Source organism: Peromyscus leucopus, chromosome 2 (assembly GCF_004664715.2).
Source record: "Peromyscus leucopus breed LL Stock chromosome 2, UCI_PerLeu_2.1, whole genome shotgun sequence".
Lineage (NCBI taxonomy): Eukaryota > Metazoa > Chordata > Mammalia > Rodentia > Cricetidae > Peromyscus > Peromyscus leucopus.
This window is the reverse complement of record NC_051064.1, coordinates 118,397,404-118,413,711: the sequence shown is the minus strand read 5'-3', so window position 1 is coordinate 118,413,711 and position 16,308 is coordinate 118,397,404. Positions and strand designations below refer to the sequence as shown.

General features: G+C 43.6%; 1 protein-coding gene across 3 annotated transcripts in view; it reads right to left on the bottom strand.

Annotated features, from left to right (window-relative positions):
• The window catches only part of Eif2b3 (eukaryotic translation initiation factor 2B subunit gamma), a 79,956-nt gene extending 64,390 nt beyond the window's left edge, over positions 1-15,566 (bottom strand). Inside the window, exons 1-3 of one of the 3 annotated variants that reach the window (XM_037202852.1) lie at positions 15,489-15,566; positions 10,586-10,743; positions 8,007-8,152 (exon numbers count right to left, since the gene is read on the bottom strand). In XM_037202852.1, the coding sequence (XP_037058747.1) occupies positions 8,007-8,152; positions 10,586-10,733 (294 nt within the window). In that variant the 5' untranslated portion in view covers positions 10,734-10,743; positions 15,489-15,566. Of the gene's footprint in view, positions 1-8,006; positions 8,153-10,585; positions 10,744-15,196; positions 15,390-15,436 lie in introns of those variants that run through there. The other 2 variants (XM_037202851.1, XM_037202850.1) reach the window with 2 other exon arrangements.
• Positions 15,567-16,308: the final 742 nt, after the last annotated feature.

Genomic DNA, 16,308 nt, shown 5'->3' with positions numbered 1-16,308 from the left:
ATAAATAGATAGTTTTAAAAATAAAAAACTCACTACACTAACACCCAGAAAGAACTCAACAAACAACATAATGACATACCTCAAGGTATTAGGAAACTGAGAATAAGCTAAACCGAGGATCAGTAGATGAAAAATGGACATCAAGAGAACAATTTAAAGAATCACCAAGGGGATGGTGACATGGTTATAAGCACTTGTCCTTCAGAGGACCTGAGGTGGCTTATTAATGGCCTGTAACACTAACTCCAGGGGATCTGATGTCCTCTTCTGGCCTCCAAAGGTACCTGCAAACATGTGGTGCGCACATGCACACATGCACACACACTAAAAAATTATTAATTAGTTAAAAATACACAATGGGGCTGGGCAGTGATGTTGCATGCCTTTAACCCCAGCACTCGGGAGGCAGAAGCAGGTGGATCTCTGGATCTCTGTGAGTTCCAGGACAGCCAGGGCTGTTACACAGAGAAACCCTGTCTTGAAAAACAAAAACAAAAGACAAAAAACAAATAAAAACCATAATGGGAGGGAAGAGAGGGGATAAGTATATATATATATATAGTGTGGTGATATATACCTTTAACCCAACACTTGGGAGGCAAAGGCAGGTGGATTTCTGTGAGTTCCAGGCCAGCCAAGATTACACAAAGAGACCCAGTCTCAAAAACAAAAAACAAGGCCGGGCGGTGGTGGCGCACGCCTTTAATCCCAGCACTCGGGAGGCAGAGGCAGGCGGATCTTTGTGAGTTCCAGGCCAGCCTGGGCTACCAAGTGAGTTCCAGGAAAGGCGCAAAGCTACACAGAGAAACCCTGTCTCGAAAAACAAAACAAAAAAAAAAAAAAACAAACAAACCAAAATCCATCTTTTATCTCAGCATTTGGGAGGCAGAGGCAGGTGAAGCTCTGAGTTCGAGGTTAGCTTGTTGTCCACAGTAAGATCTGGTATACCAGGGCTACAGAGAGACTCTGTTTCAAAAACCAAAGTCTGATAGACAGAGATAATGATACCCCACTCTGTGTGTGTGTAGTATATAGATATGTATGTGTATATAGGTGTGAGCTCAGGTAGAGGTCAGGGCTCACTGCCAGGTGTCTTCCTGACATACAATCCCTTACTGAACCTGGTGCTATTGATGTGGATAGGTTAGTCAGCCAATGAGTTACAGGGGTCCACCTGTCTCTGCCCTCCAGTGTTGGGGTTGCAGTTACACTCTGCTGTGCCTGGCTTCTTACATGGGAGCCAGGGATCCAAACTTGGGTTCTGATGCTTGCCCAGCAGGCACTATACTGGCCAAGTTACCTCCCCACCCAGCCCTATGATACCACATTTTTCATCTCTTTAAAAAAAAAAAAAAGGGGACACCAAACCACCAAACTTGGTTGTAAGAATTCAGGCAAGGGCTGGGCAGTGGTGGCGCTTGACTTTAAGCCCAGCCCTTGGGAGGCAGAGCCAGGTGGATCTCTGAGTTTGAGGCCAGCCTGGTCTACAGAGTGACATCCAGGAAAGGTACCAAAACAACACAGAGAAATTCTGTCTCGGAAAAAAACAAAAAACAAACAAGAATTCAGGGAAGGCTTCTCGGAAGAGATGAGCCTTGTAAGTTATGAGTCTGAATAGGTAAAGGCTCCTTCAGAGGAATTCCTTGGTCATGGTGACAGAATGCTTACTACATTGACCCAAACAGTACTGCACCATTCTACTAGTCATCTAAATTTCATCTCATGATTCAGAGTAGGATGAGCCATCTTAACAGGAGTTTGCTGTGGGATGTTCTGTATGTCCTGTGGGAGCCCGTTCTTGGGTTCCTTGTGGCTTTACCCAGCAGGTCCGCATAGAGGATGATTAGGACCATGGGCCTGAGTGCAGGTGTCTGAGATGGTCTGCACTTGGCTGTGCTGGGGGATGGTCTGTATGTCAAATTGCTCTGATTGGTCAATAAATAAAACCTGATTGGCTCGTGGTTAGGCAGGAAGTATAGGCGGGACTAACAGAGGAGAAATAAAAGAACAGAAAGGCAGAAGGAGAGACAGCCAGCCGCCGCCAGGACAAGTTGCAAGTGAAGATGCCTGGTAAGCCACGAGCCACGTGGCAAAGCATAGATTTATGGAAATGGATTGATTTAAGATATAAGAACAGTTAGCAAGAAGCCTGCCACGGCCATACAGTTTGAAGCAATATATAAGTCTCTGTGTTTACTTGGTTGGATCTGAGCGGCTGTGGGACTGGCAGGTGACAGAGATTTGTCCTGACTGTGGGCCAGGCAGGAAAACTCTAGCTACAGGAGCTTCCAGATGTCAAAGTCAAATAGGATGCTTTTTACCCACCGATGAAGTTGGTGATGACAGTCTATGCTCTCTATCAAAATTCCTAGCTTATACTAGTCCCCACTACTCTACAGCCCTTTGCTTCATGAAAGGACTCCCCACAGGGAAAGAAAACATTCAAGCTTAAAAACAAAGTTTTACAGTTTTCTGGCTTATCAAATGAAATCCAGGGCTGTCGCAGTCCCACCCCAGAGACCAGGTTTCTATCCAGCAGCAACGAGAGACAATGGAATGGAAACATTTCAAGCTGTGGATCTATGAGAGTAGTACGAGCGAGGGAAAAGTTCTAATGCACATTCTTAAAGTGAGAAGGAGAAAAAGGAAAAAAAATAACACTAATAAAAAGGCTTTGAAAATCTCAGTCTGTTTCTGTTTTAACACCTGGAATTTTCAACGTGCTAAGAGTAGTAGCAAAGAAGCAATCCTCAGGGATATACTGCAGCCCACCAAAGCATTCATCAGAAGAAAGTTTACCACTTACAAAAAGTCTTTAGGCAAGTCAGGACCAAGTTCTCAGATCCTCCCTTGACCAAATTATACTTACTTTTCCCAAACAGATAGAAATCTGACAAAAACAAAACCTTGGGCAAAATGAAAGGTTCTAGGAAAGACTGACAGAGATTTGTAACTTGATAAGGACATCAAACACTCAACTGAAAATAACTTACCTTTACCTTTTTACACATCTAAAAATAGAATGTTTATTCAATTTTTCTAATAAGCTGTCTCCAGGGGATTTCATCATAATTTGTTCTTTGTTGTAGCACGTTTGCTGTTTCATAGAACATATAACAATAGTCCTTCTTCTACATCAAAAGATTTAAATAACTAGACCTCTAACGACTAGTGTGCTGGGATCATTACTCCTGCTTTCTGGGTTGTGAAACCGAGGCAGAGAGCAAATGAGGTTTGCCCGCGGCTGCAGAAAAATTCCTGTGTAGGTTGAACAGAAAAGTACCAACTCTGCCACTTTTAAGTTAAGAGAAGCAATGAGACCTGTAACATAAGGTAAATGCTAAAACACAGGCTACTCTACTATAGATCCAGTCTCCTTAGGCCTCTCAAATACTCCTCACTAGCCTGCTCTTAACACACTTATCTAAGGAATAAGCGAATCTAGTTTCTAAAGGGCAAGAAGAGCACCAATGACCTCAGAAAGGCAAAAGGCTCAAATGCAGATCTGGCTCACTATCCAGGGAGTCACTCAGTTTTTATATGCTGAGTACTGACTACACCCCGACTTTGACAGGCTTCTCGTTCATATGCCCTCGGACATAGGATAGTCTTCCTATAATACTCAAATCCCAGCTGGGTATGGTGACATACACCTGTATTCCATCACGTGGGAGGTAGGAACAGAAGGATCAGGAATTCAAGGTCCCCCTCAGCTACACAGCAAGTCGGTATGAAGGACCAGACTTCTCTTCATTGAAGAGAAAGATACGAAGAAACAAGAGCTGCACACTTGCAGGTCAAGGATTCTACATGAGTGCTACCAGATACTACTAATTTTTCTTTCTGAGACAGGGTTTCTCTGTGTATCCCTGGCTGTCCTGGATCTCACTCTGTAGACCAGGCTGGCCTTGAACTCACAGAGATCCGCCTGCCTCTGCCTTTTGAGTGCTGGGATTAAAGGCGTAAGCCATCTTGAGACTGCTAATTTTTAAATGAAATTTACACTTTGGGAAGTAGAAGCAATGGGTACAAGTGGATAACAAAACTCAGGGGGCTGGAGAGATGGCTCAGTGGTTAAGGGCACTGGCTGCTCTTCCAAAGGTCCTAAGCTCAATGCCCAGCAACCGCATGGTGGCTCACAGCCATCTGTAATGAGATCTGGCACCCTCTTCTGGCCAGGAGGCACACATGCAGACAGAACACTATACATAATAAATTTAAAAAAAAAAAAAAAAAAAAGCCCAAAAAATAAAAACAACAACAAAAACAAAACAAAACAAAAAAACCACTCAGGGATAATGTCAGGCATGGTACTGCACTCAGAAGGCTAAGGCTGAGAGTCAGGGGCTAACCCAGGGTAACGACAAGATTCTGTCTCAAAAAGCCAAAATGCAAAAGCAAAACCAAAGACCTTTAAAGGACAGGGTCTAGCTTTGGATCAGCGCCCAGGCAGGTATGCACTTTGGAGTAGGTTATTTAAGCTTTTTAAATAGAAAAGGTCAAGTTTCTAAAGCAAACTCATGTTGTCTATCTTCCAAAGTGGCTGTGTGGATTAGAGATCTAGATATACTACTAGGTATGAACGCTCTCTCTTGAGATCTTCAGAACAAATGTTCTGGTTAACCCTATGGAAAATAAACTTGACATCCTTGTGACCGTAATTGGCTAATAAACTAATTCTCTTCAGGGCAGTCTCTAAGAACAGGTATTAAATTTCCAAAGTAATAAATTTACTTCCTCAGATATACTGTTTACTATATGAAATCTAAGTATCCTGAGAAGTGCTCAGGCAGGTTCCAGGTAGGGACGTGTGAATAATTAGCTGTTACTACAAGAACAGGTCTCTGTTGTTCTCAACCCTCGCCCCTTTCATTTCTCATGAGTAAACAATTAGCTGTTAACACAATGCAGGCCTTGGCTGCTTTCAATCCCCCCTCCCATTTTCCACCTGCTGGATCTTTCTCCCTGAAATAGTTTTTCTTTTTTTAAAGTTTTGTTTTTAGATTAAACCTTGTCAGGTGTGGTGGTCCATGCTTGAAATCCCAGAACGTGGGAGTCAGCGACAGGAGGATCACCACAAATTTGAAGCCACCTTGGTCTCTACATTGAGTTACAGGACAGCCAAGGAGAGATCGCAAAACGATGTCTTTAAAGAAAAAGAGAGCCGGGCAGTGGTGGCACATACCTTTAATCCCAGCACTCTGTGAGTTCAAGAGCAGCCTGAATCTACATTGTAAGTTCCAGGACAGCCAGGGCTATACAGAGAAACCCTGTCTCAAAAACCCCAAAACAAACAAACAAACAAACACCCAAAATCCAAACCAAAAACAAACAAACAAAAAAATCAAGCCTTAATCAGGCTTGAGGGCGGGGCTTGTATCGTTATTTAACTGATATGTATTCTTGGTAAATTTGCAACAAATATAAACACGTGTAAAAGTTAAAGTTTCAGACGTTTAAGAGTATCCTGGGGGAGACCTTTACATAACGTGGGTTTAAATAATCCCAGGTATTTTCCTCATACCTCCACCATCACAAACTCCCACTCTTTAACCCAATCAGAAGTAAAGCTTTCCTAACGCAACAAGCAGATTCTCGCCGCACTTCCAACAGCTCCTCTAGGGGGCGCCTGGTACACGCCTGACTTCTTACGAATTCCAACCCACCCCACTACTGTACTCTCAAATAAAATCACGATTTTCGCTGGGTCAGGTGCCACCTGGCTGTACCCAGAAGACAGAATCGTTTCAATGCTTTGGTTACTCAATGCATCAACCGAGACTCTGGCACTAATGCATGCTCTCTCTCCCCCTACACTCCAAACCGCACTGGAGCTTCCAAGACACACTTTCCCCAACTGTAAAATGGAGATGAAGGTACATGCACCCCACAGTATGACTGGGGGGGGGGTAGGGATAAAGGAACCTGCACTTAAAATACTCACTATGGAGGATTCTGGTGTTGGAAAACTGGTGGATTAGATCATCTAAAAATTCTGGAAAATTGGCTGAAACCTTACCTGGGGTTTTTAAGGATCAAAGTCACAGATGTGGTTAGAAGTTGTTACGAGGCAGAGTTTGAAGTAATAAGCCTAAGCATGAATGAGGCCTCAGAAAGGGAAGACTGGGAAGGGGAGAAGATCTCAAGACTATCTTTCTTGTACTGTTTTCGTGTGCTTAGTGTGAAAAAATTTCTAAAAAATTATAACCAACTCAGAATTCAAAAAATCTAAGTCATTACTCAAGAATAAGGGTGAAATAAACTTTTCAAGCATGAAAATTCTCAAAACATTAATCTTTCATGTATTTTCTTTAAAAAGCCATTAAGGCCTGGGTTCTTCAGAAATAAGGAATAAACCAAGAATGGTGGAAAGTGAAATCTAGGCACAAGGGCAGAGCAGTTCTGCCCAGGCTCAGGTTACAGCTAGAGAGGAGGGAACCGAGGGTTCCCAGAGGATTATCACATGGGAGACAATGCTCCTTTTGGAAAGACAGAGGATAATTAATGATAGACTCTGAAAGCAAGGCAATCCCGGTACATCCTCCAGCACAGGATGGCAACTTTGAAGAAAGCCTCAAAACAAAGCAGAACAGCGCTGGGAAGACCACTCGGGTTAGCATGCTAGCCTCACAAGCCTGACCCGGGTTTGATCCCTGGAACCCACATAAGAAGCCAGACAGCTGGAGGGGCACAAGCCAGAAGTCCCAGCACTTGACACTGGAGCGATGCTCGGGGCTGTCGGCCTGAGGGAAGCAGCGCAGAGGCCGAAGGAAGGGAGAGCCTTGCCTCATGAAGGCGGCACCGGAGGAGCCACAGCAGAGAGCTCTCCTCTGACTCTCACATGGACACTCACAATCACACACACACACACACACACACACACACACACACACACACACACATATACACACACACACATACACACACACACACACACACACACACATACACACACACACACACACACACACACACACACACACACAACCGGAATTGATTTTTAAAAGTAATTGCTTGTCTTTTTGTTGTTGTATTTTTTTTTTTTATTATTTATTTATGTATATGAGTACTTTATCTGCATGTTCAACTTTATGCCAGAAGAGGGCATCAGATCCCACTAGAGATGTTTGTGAGCCACCATGTGGTTGCTGGGAGTTGAACTCAGGACCTTTGGAAGAGCAGGCAGTGCTCTTAGCCACCGAGCCATCTCTCCAGCCCCTGTTGTTGTATTTTGAGGCAGGGTTTCTCTTTGTAACAGCCCTAGCTATCCTAGAACTCTCTGTAGACCGGGCTGTACTCTGACTCAGAGATCCACCTCTGCCACTAAAATGGCTCTGCATCAAAGGCGCGGGCCACCACCACCTGGCCAAAGATTTTATTTTAAGCCAGGTGCATACCTTCAATCCCTGAATTCGGAAAGCTGAAACAGGATCACCACGAAGTCAATGCAAGCCTGGACCACAGAGAATTCCATTCCAAGCTGGGCTACAAAGTGAGACTGTGTCTCAAAAATGGATATATTATTACTTGGGAAGCAAATTATGTTGACTAAATTTCTAAATCTTTATTAGTAATCAAATCAAAGAGCAGTTAAAGAGTAAATGGGCAAGAATGAATGTGATGTAAAGATATATTAAAGTAGCTTTGTTGGTACAAGCCTGTAATCCCAGCACTTGGGAAGTAGAGGCAAGAGAATCAAGAGTTTAAGGTCATCCTCAGCTACATGAAACCCTGTCTCAAAACAAACAAAAAATAAAATATATTTTTTAAGTCTTAAAGACTAAGGCCAAGTGTGGTGGTGCATGTCTTTAATTCAAGTCCCAGGAGACAGAGGCAGGCAGATCTCTGTGAGTTTTCAGCCAGCCTGATCTACATTGCAAGTTCTAGGCCAGCCAGTGCTATCTAGTGAGACCCTGTCTAAAAACAAAGTTTTTTGTAAACTATAAAGCGCTGCCAAACAATATATTATCTTCAATAAAAACAAAAGGCAAGAAATAGTTGTTCACCTTAAGTTTTGGATATATGCGGCGTAGAGAATCTGCAGTTCCCATGTCATCCTCATCAGGAATGCACACAATATCTAGTTTCATTTTCGTCTTGAATTCTGTGCAGAGGGCCTTTTGGACATCTTTGGTTGTAATCACAATGACTTCTATAGGAAGAAAAAAATAACAGACCTGAGCCCATATAGTGGAAGGAGAGAACTACTGACTCCAAAAAATTGTCCCTCTGACCTCCACACATGAGCCACAGCATGTATGCATACACATACTCAGGTACACACACACTAAATAAGTGTACACAGAATGTTAAAAATTCTACATTTAGTTCAGTTGGTCTCTATATGCATGAAATCATGTATTCTACCCCAGAACTGCATAAAATTTAGTTTGGTGGCACATGTCTATAATCCCAGAACTCAGGAAGTACATGTAGGAGGACTGAGGTCATCCTCTACTACACAAGTTTGAAACCCTGTCTCAAAAATTAATTAATTGTCAGGCGGCAGTGGCACACACCTTTAATCCCAGCACTCGGGAGGCAGAACCAGGCGGATCTCTGTGAGTTTGAGGCCAACCTGGTCTACAGAGTGAGATCCAGGACAAGCACCAAAACTACACAGATAAACCCTGCCTTGAAATTAATTAATTAATTAAATAACAAACCTACAAAGTTACTAAAGGAAAGTAGGATATCTTATTCCATTTTTCTAGAGATAAGGACCCTTTTGGTTTTCCAGGCTGTCAGTGAACACAGCCTCGGCCTCATTAGTAGGTAGGACTATAAGCTTATATCACCACCAGTCAATAATAAGCCATTTAAAAATGTATTGGAGTATCCAATAAACTCCTAAATCTGTAAGATGGGCCTCTTAAAACAATAGCAAAAAAAAAAAAAAAAAAAAAAAAAAAAAAAAAGTCTATAGGGCTGGTAAGCTGGCTTAGTGCTTGCTGCCAAGCCTGACTCTGAGTTCAACCTCAAGTACCCACATGATGGAAATTCTGGAAGGTTGCTCTTTGACCTACATTTGCACACCCATGCCTATACTTCCCAAAAAGAAAGATGGGATTTAGGGGCTGGAGAGATGGCTCAATGGTTAAGAGCACTTGTTGCTCTCAGAAAACCAGGGTTTAATTCCTAGCACCCACATGGCAGCTCACAACCATCCAAAATTCCAATTCCCCTTTTTAATTATTTATTTGTCTGTCTATCTATCTATCTATCTATCTATCTATCTATCTATCTATCTATCTATCTATTTTTGGCTTTTTGAGACAGGGCTTCTCTATGTAGCCTTGGCTATCCTGGAACTCCATTTGTGGACCAGGCTGGCCTCAAATTCACAGAGATTCTGCCTGCCTCTGCCTCCCAAGTGCTGGGATTAAAGGTGTGTGCACCCCCACCTAGCCATTAACTCCAATTCTAAGGGATCTGACACCCTCTTCTGATCTCTGTGGGCACCAGGCATGCACTCGGTGCACATAAATACATGCAGGCTAAAATATTCATACTCATAAAATAAAATAAATAAACCTAAAAAATATTAAGACAAATAATAGAAAGGGTTTATTTTTATGTGTGTTATGTGTGTATCTGTGTGCATACATATGAAATGCCCTCCGAGATCAGAACAGAGTACCAGATTCCCTGAAGCTAGAGTTACAGACCATTTCGTTGTGAGCTGTGAGGTCTGAGCTGCCATGTGGGTACAGGGAACTGAACTGATTTTCTTTCTTGGGGCTGGAAAGATGGCTCAAAGGTTAAGAGCACTTGCTGTTCTTCCAGAGGACCTGGGTTCAATTCCTAGCACCCACATGGCAGCTCACACCTGTCTGTAACTCTAGTTCCAGGGAATCTGACACCTTTACACCAATGCACATAAAATAAAGTTAAATAAAAATTAAAAAAAGAAAAGAAAATCTTTAAAATAAATCTCTTGAAACCAACGTCCTCTAGACTCCAGCACAGAAACGTCTGTGGGTCTGTCTAGCTCTCACAGTTGAATGAACCTCTTGCAGCAGTCTGGGCCCTGGACTCTGGCACCTGATTTGTTACATTCTGATTCGTTCTACTTAATGATACCTCAAGCTCAATATGGCCACAGATCTACTCGTTATCTCTGTTCAGACCGGCTCCCCGTCTCATTCTGTTTCTCATTTAATGGCATCATCTAATTCTGACCCAAGAGAGAAGCACAAACTTTTCCTACCTGATTTTAAGGAAGGTTCTAGAAGTCAGTGCCTGAGCTGTCTTTTCAATCTTCTGTTCTCATGCTTAAAATAGTACCTAGCACATCACAGAGTCTCAGCAAGTACTGACAACCAGGCAGTTAGATTCCCAATCCTGTCTTTCTGGATCACCGTGGAGAACCCCTCTTTAACAGCAACATTTAGCACTATGTTCTCGTTTTTTCCCATAAAGCAAAAGGGCACTCCTGGGTCCCCCCTTAAGTGTCCAGTCTCCAGCAAACTTTGAACCCTAGGCTGCTATCGTCTCTCCTCTTTCACTCTCGTAATGCGGACAAATTATTGGGATCAAACACACTCAAAGTTTTATGACTGCATCTATCGTCGGCCCAGCTCACCTTCAAATCCAACACGCTCAAGCAGGTTCAGAGGGTACCAAATTAAAGGTTTGTTTCCAACTGGAAGCAGAGGCTTGGGGATGCTGGAAGTCAAGTCTGTCATCCGAGATCCCCCACCAACGGCCATAACTACAGCTTGAAACTCCATTTTTACAAAACTGCAAGCACAGGGGGGGGGCGGGATGGAACACAAATCAAATGGCACACAGCATTAGTTTTGTTTTAATTTACATGAGTAATTCCCACTTAGACCAGATGCATCACTTCCTGTTTTCATTACCAGAGTATGAAACACTCCTTAGCTGCAGTTCAAATGCCATCTTTCTCATCTTCTCTAACCAACGTGAGTTAAAGTAGAGTAATATAAACTAAAAACATCTGGCCCTTGCCCTTGAGTTGTTTAAGAAAATACAAGTTCAAGTGCCAGTGGTAGTGGTGTACGCCTTTAATCTCAGCATTCAGGAGTCAGAGGCAGGCAGAGCTCCATGAGTTCAGGGCTGGCCTGGTCAAGATAGGGACAGCCAAAACTATATAGTGAGAACTTGTCTGAAAAACACAAGCTTCTCCCAGGGTCTAGCTGGAGAACTGTAGTTCTCACCCCTCATCAAAGACACTTCTCTTCGCAAAAGACTCAGACCAGTACAGAAAACCATAACTGATCAAAACCCAGAGTTGTGGAGCCCAGTCCCAACTAATACCTAATCTGGCAGCTAAAGGTCAGGGATCATTAAGGAAGACAGGAAGACAGGGACAGGAAGTTTGCTGTGGGATCATGTCTCCTAAATATACCAGAGACGCTGCACCCATGAAGTGTCATCAACATGGCTGCCTAAACAAGACCTGAACAAGGATGACACCAATAGACACACTAACATCTGAGAGGGAGAGCCAAAAGGCCTCAATCCTGAGCAAAAACTACAGGCAATTAAAGAATGTTGAGAGCGGGGTGGGCACGCTTTATCCAGCATTGGAGCAGAGCAGTGATCTGTGATTCGAGCAGCTGGTACCAATGATTCAGAAAGACAAACTACACAGAGAAACCCTGTCTCGAAAAAACCAACCAAACAAAAAAAAAAGAATGTTGAGAAACAGCGCACACCAATTGGCTATCTAATACCAAATGATCAGTCCTGAAGACATACAAGTAACATTATATGGATTGAGCAGGTTGTATTTATATATTAATATTCATACACACAAAATTAAAGAAGCCATGAATTTGAAAGAGAGCAAAACAGGCAAAATGGTCAAGTTGAAGGGAATAAAGGAAATGGGAAAACAATGTAATTATATTATAATCCCCCACATGAAAAATTATAACCCCCTCAAAGAAGATGACAACTAATTCAGCAAATTTCAATATATTGCCATAGTACAAGGAAAGGGATGTATCCGAGATACAGTGAACAGAGTGAAGAGAATATTTAAGTCTTCCAAAACACAGGGAGGTTTTTACAAAATCATTTCTCAACCAGTGGGTCTTGACTCCTTGTCAACCCTTTATCTCCAAAAATATTTACATTACAATTCATAACAGTAGCTAAATAACAGTTATGAAGTAGCAACAAAAATAATTTTATGGTTGGGGTGTACCACAGCATAGAAACTGTATTAAAAGGGTCCCAACCTCAGAAAGGATGAGAACCACTGTTTTACAGGAAGGTAAAGATGGGTCTGATTCTGAAGAAATTAAGAGTTACCAATGGGGGTGAGAGATGATCAGGTTAAGAGCATGACTGCTCCCAAGTCTGAGTCAGTTCAGAAACACATGTGGCTCACAACATCGTAATGAGATTGCTTGTCTGTCCTGCAGGATACAAGATAAAACATATAATAATAAAAAAAATTTAAAAAAAAAAAAAAAAAGAGTTACCAAATGGATTTCTAACATATGGACTCTTATTCCTTGAAAACATTTGGACATCCGAAAGTATAAAGCCGATGAAGACTCTCCCAGTAATTCATCATCTACTCTAATCTTCTCATAAGCTCAGTTAGAGAGAGAACTCCCTAAACACAAATGAAGGCTGACAATGGAGCTTATTCTTGGAGAAACAATCCAAATGTTAATTCCCTTTTCCAAAGTCAAGATAAGAAAATAAAGCTGGGGGTAGGGAGTGGGGGGGAAGTGGGGCAGTGGTGGCGCACGCCTTTAATTCCAGCACTCGGGAGGCAGATGCAGGTGGATCTCTGAGTTCAGAGCTGGTCTATACAGCGAGTTCCAGGACAGACAAGGCTATACAGAAAAACTGTGTTTTGAAGACAAAAAAAAAAAAAAAAAAAAAAAAAGTAAGAAAATAAACTATTTAACCTTGAAAGGTCATGAATCCCTACTGATTAACACCTGGAGATATTTTTTGACTTACAAATTATGCAATTATTTTATTAAAAGTATAAAATACACAAGGATATGAGTGGGATCGGGATGCATGATGTGAAATCCACAAAGAATCAATTAAGTTTTTAAAAAGTACAAAATACAATGTTCAGGGGGAAAAAAAAATCTAACATCAAATTGGCAAATGTTTTACATTTATCACAATAATATTCAGTCCTAGACTGCACACATGAATATCTAAACCACAGAATTTAATATTCAGTATGCCCAGCCACAAAGTAAAGGCTCTTGAGCAACTTAAAAGTAAAGTCATTTCAATTTCAAGAAACACTGCCTCAGACTGGAACTTAACTTTGGCATTACAGAACTCCCATCACATTTGATATTATGAAAAGAGGAACAGACCCTCCGGAGTCAAAAGGCCTGAGTCTGAGTTCTCTCTCTCACAAGTGATATGACCAAGGGCTCAACAAAACTCTCAGTCTCCTTGCTTCTTAGAACAGGGTGTAAGGTCCATAGATGCTGGAACCAGACTAAGTGTGAATTCTAACATATGTGAACTAGCTAATTTCTACACGTTGGCCTTGTTTGTTTGTTTGTTTGTTTTAGAATAGAGGCAGAGGCAGGTGGATTTCTGTGAGTTCGAATTGATTTTACTAAGCTGTTGAGATTAAATGAGGGCTCACTTGTCTAGTATGTATGAAGTGTTAAGTTAGATCCCCAGCACAGAAATTAAAAAAAAAATTCTGCATAAAACATACAAAATAATGTCCATCCCGTCAAAAGCACTATATACATGTTTCATATTATGAGACAGAGGCTAGATCATGGAAAACCCAATATACCAACTGAACCACACTGTTCTATAACTCTGGGTCTATAGATTCTCTTTTTTAAAAAGATGCATTTTATTTTATGTTTGTTTTACCTGAGTATATGGAGTCAGATAACCTGGCACTGGAGTTACAGGTGGTTGTGAGCCACCATCTGGGTGCTGGGAATTGAACCTGGGTCCTCTGGAAGAGCAGCCAGTGCTTTTAACCACTGAGCCATCTCTCCAGCCCTCTATAGGTCCTTTTTAAATGGATAGATAGTATTATGCTGCCACAGCTAGAGCGTGATGGCTTTTCCCAGATGTGACCCCAGGACAGATCAGCACACTCAACATGTGGTTCCAGACTCCTCTAGAGGTCACCATATTGATGCTTGTGAATCTAGTGCCACTACCTGATTATCAAGTGTGCCTTAACCTCCTGGGTTCAAGTGATCCTCTTGTCTCACCTCCTTAGCAGCGGAACTACAGGCTCACTGCTACTCCTGCTTCCTTGGGTTGGTTTTCTTTCTCCTGGGCCTACTAATCAACTAGTAAAACTGTAAGACTCAGCAAGAGATTCACCAGATACGAAGCCACAACTAACTCTTCCCACCCCAGGGATGGGCCTTCTTTCACTAGCTGTTTCCACTATACTATGTACAGACTGCATCAGCCTTTATAGGCTTCACTGCAGGCACCATTTAAATGCCTATTAGGCGTGAGTTCCTTGGCCGGGCTGTGGCGTACGCCTTTGGTCCCAGCACTTGGGAGGCAGAGGCAGGTGGATTTCTGTGAGTTCGAGGCCAACCTGGTCTACAGAGCGAGTTCCAGGACAGCCAGAGCTGTTACACAGAGAAAAAAAAAAAAAAGGGAGTGAGTTCTTTGAAGTTGGGGATTGAGTTCCTGAAGTTGGGGACTGTCTGTTGACAGAATACTCCCAATCAGATGCCAGGTACTATTTGTGGAACGAGCGTCTGTGGACCTCACAACAGTCCATTAGAGTTGAAGCTCAAATGTGTACAAAACAAGAAAGGCATGTAGAACCCAGGTGGCTAGAATCTAGAGTTCTCAATCTCTGGGTTTAAAAAAAAAAAACGCAGCCTAAGAAACAAGAATAATTGTGAACCTAACTAATCACAATACTAAAGCTGACTCCAAAGTCTCAATATTCCCGCCAGGACTCCGGATATCGAGACGGTAAGTCTCAACAGCCTCCAAGTTCTACAGGAGGCGTTTACAGCATCTCAAGCATGCTTCCACATCGCACAAACTGCCTTCTCCGGTCCTACATGGTAAAACCGACCGCTGCATCGGAATTGGTCTGCCAAACCTTGGAGCGCTGAGAGTAGGGGGCCTTACAGTATCCCCTGTAGTCTCTGCCCTGAGCCCAAACAAATGCGGGATGGATAAACAGGACGGGAAAGATGTCAGCCCGGCACCGAGGCGATCCGATGCTCACTTAGTGTGACTTCGAGCAGAACCTTCCCGCCCCGAAACTCGGTTTTTCCATCTGTTGCACAAGGTGGTTGGCTTGGATTCTCCAGTTTCCCAGTTGGGACACATGGCTCCCTGGCCGGGTCCAGCAGGGACTCGCGCTGGCGATTTCGGGACTCAGTACCCGGTCTGCCCGCTCGGGCCCTAGGCGGCGAGCTCGCCTGCCTCCAGGAACCGGGCTCTCCAGCACCCGCGCGCCGCTCACCCTGCTCAGCCAGCTCGTGCACCGCCTGGCTCCGTCCAAGCCCCGGCTTCACCTCAGCTCCCCGCACGCCGCGGCCGCTCCCAGCGCTCCCCACGCCGCCTCTGCCTGACAGGCCAATGGCGCAGGCGCGCGGTGGCCGAGCAGGTCGATGTGATGCGCCGGGCCGACTCAGGCAGGAGGGACGAGCGCCGAGTGATAGATGGCGAAGAGCAAAGACGCTCCTGCTCTTGACGGGACCAAGCCTGTTGGAGACCCGGCAGCGGCCCACGAGCTATGGTATGGGGTCTCTGTATTACTGCCCCTTCGTTCATTTATAAATGACCAGTGCTCGTTGAGTGTCCCATCCAGTCTCTTCCGTTTGGGAGTTGCCATTCTGTATCCCCTTCCCAAGATGCTGCAAATTCTGGTTCGTCAGTGGGTTTTGGGGTTTGTTGTTGTTGTTGTTTTGGTCTGGTTTTTGGTTTTTTGAGGCAGGGTTTCTCTGTGTATCCCTGGCTGTCCTGGAACTCACGCTGTAGACCAGACTGGCCCCGAACTCACAGAGATCCGCCTGCCTCTGCCTCTGGAGTGCTGCCACCACCGCCCGGCCAAAGACTTAATTTTTTCTTTAATGTGGTGCTGGGATTTAAACCCAGGGCCTCATGCATGGTAGCCGAACACTGCCACTGAGCTACAGTCCCAGCCACTCACCATGGCACTTGTGTGGAAGAGGTCAGAGATCAACCTGGGGAGTCAGGGTTCTCTCCTTCCATTGTGTGGGTTCCAGGGTTCAAGTTCAGGTTGCCAGCCCCTTCTTTATAGATTTACTTGAGAGCGCTGGGATTAAAAGCGTGAGCTACCACACCTGGCCGTCCTTTAGGTTTACTTTGAAA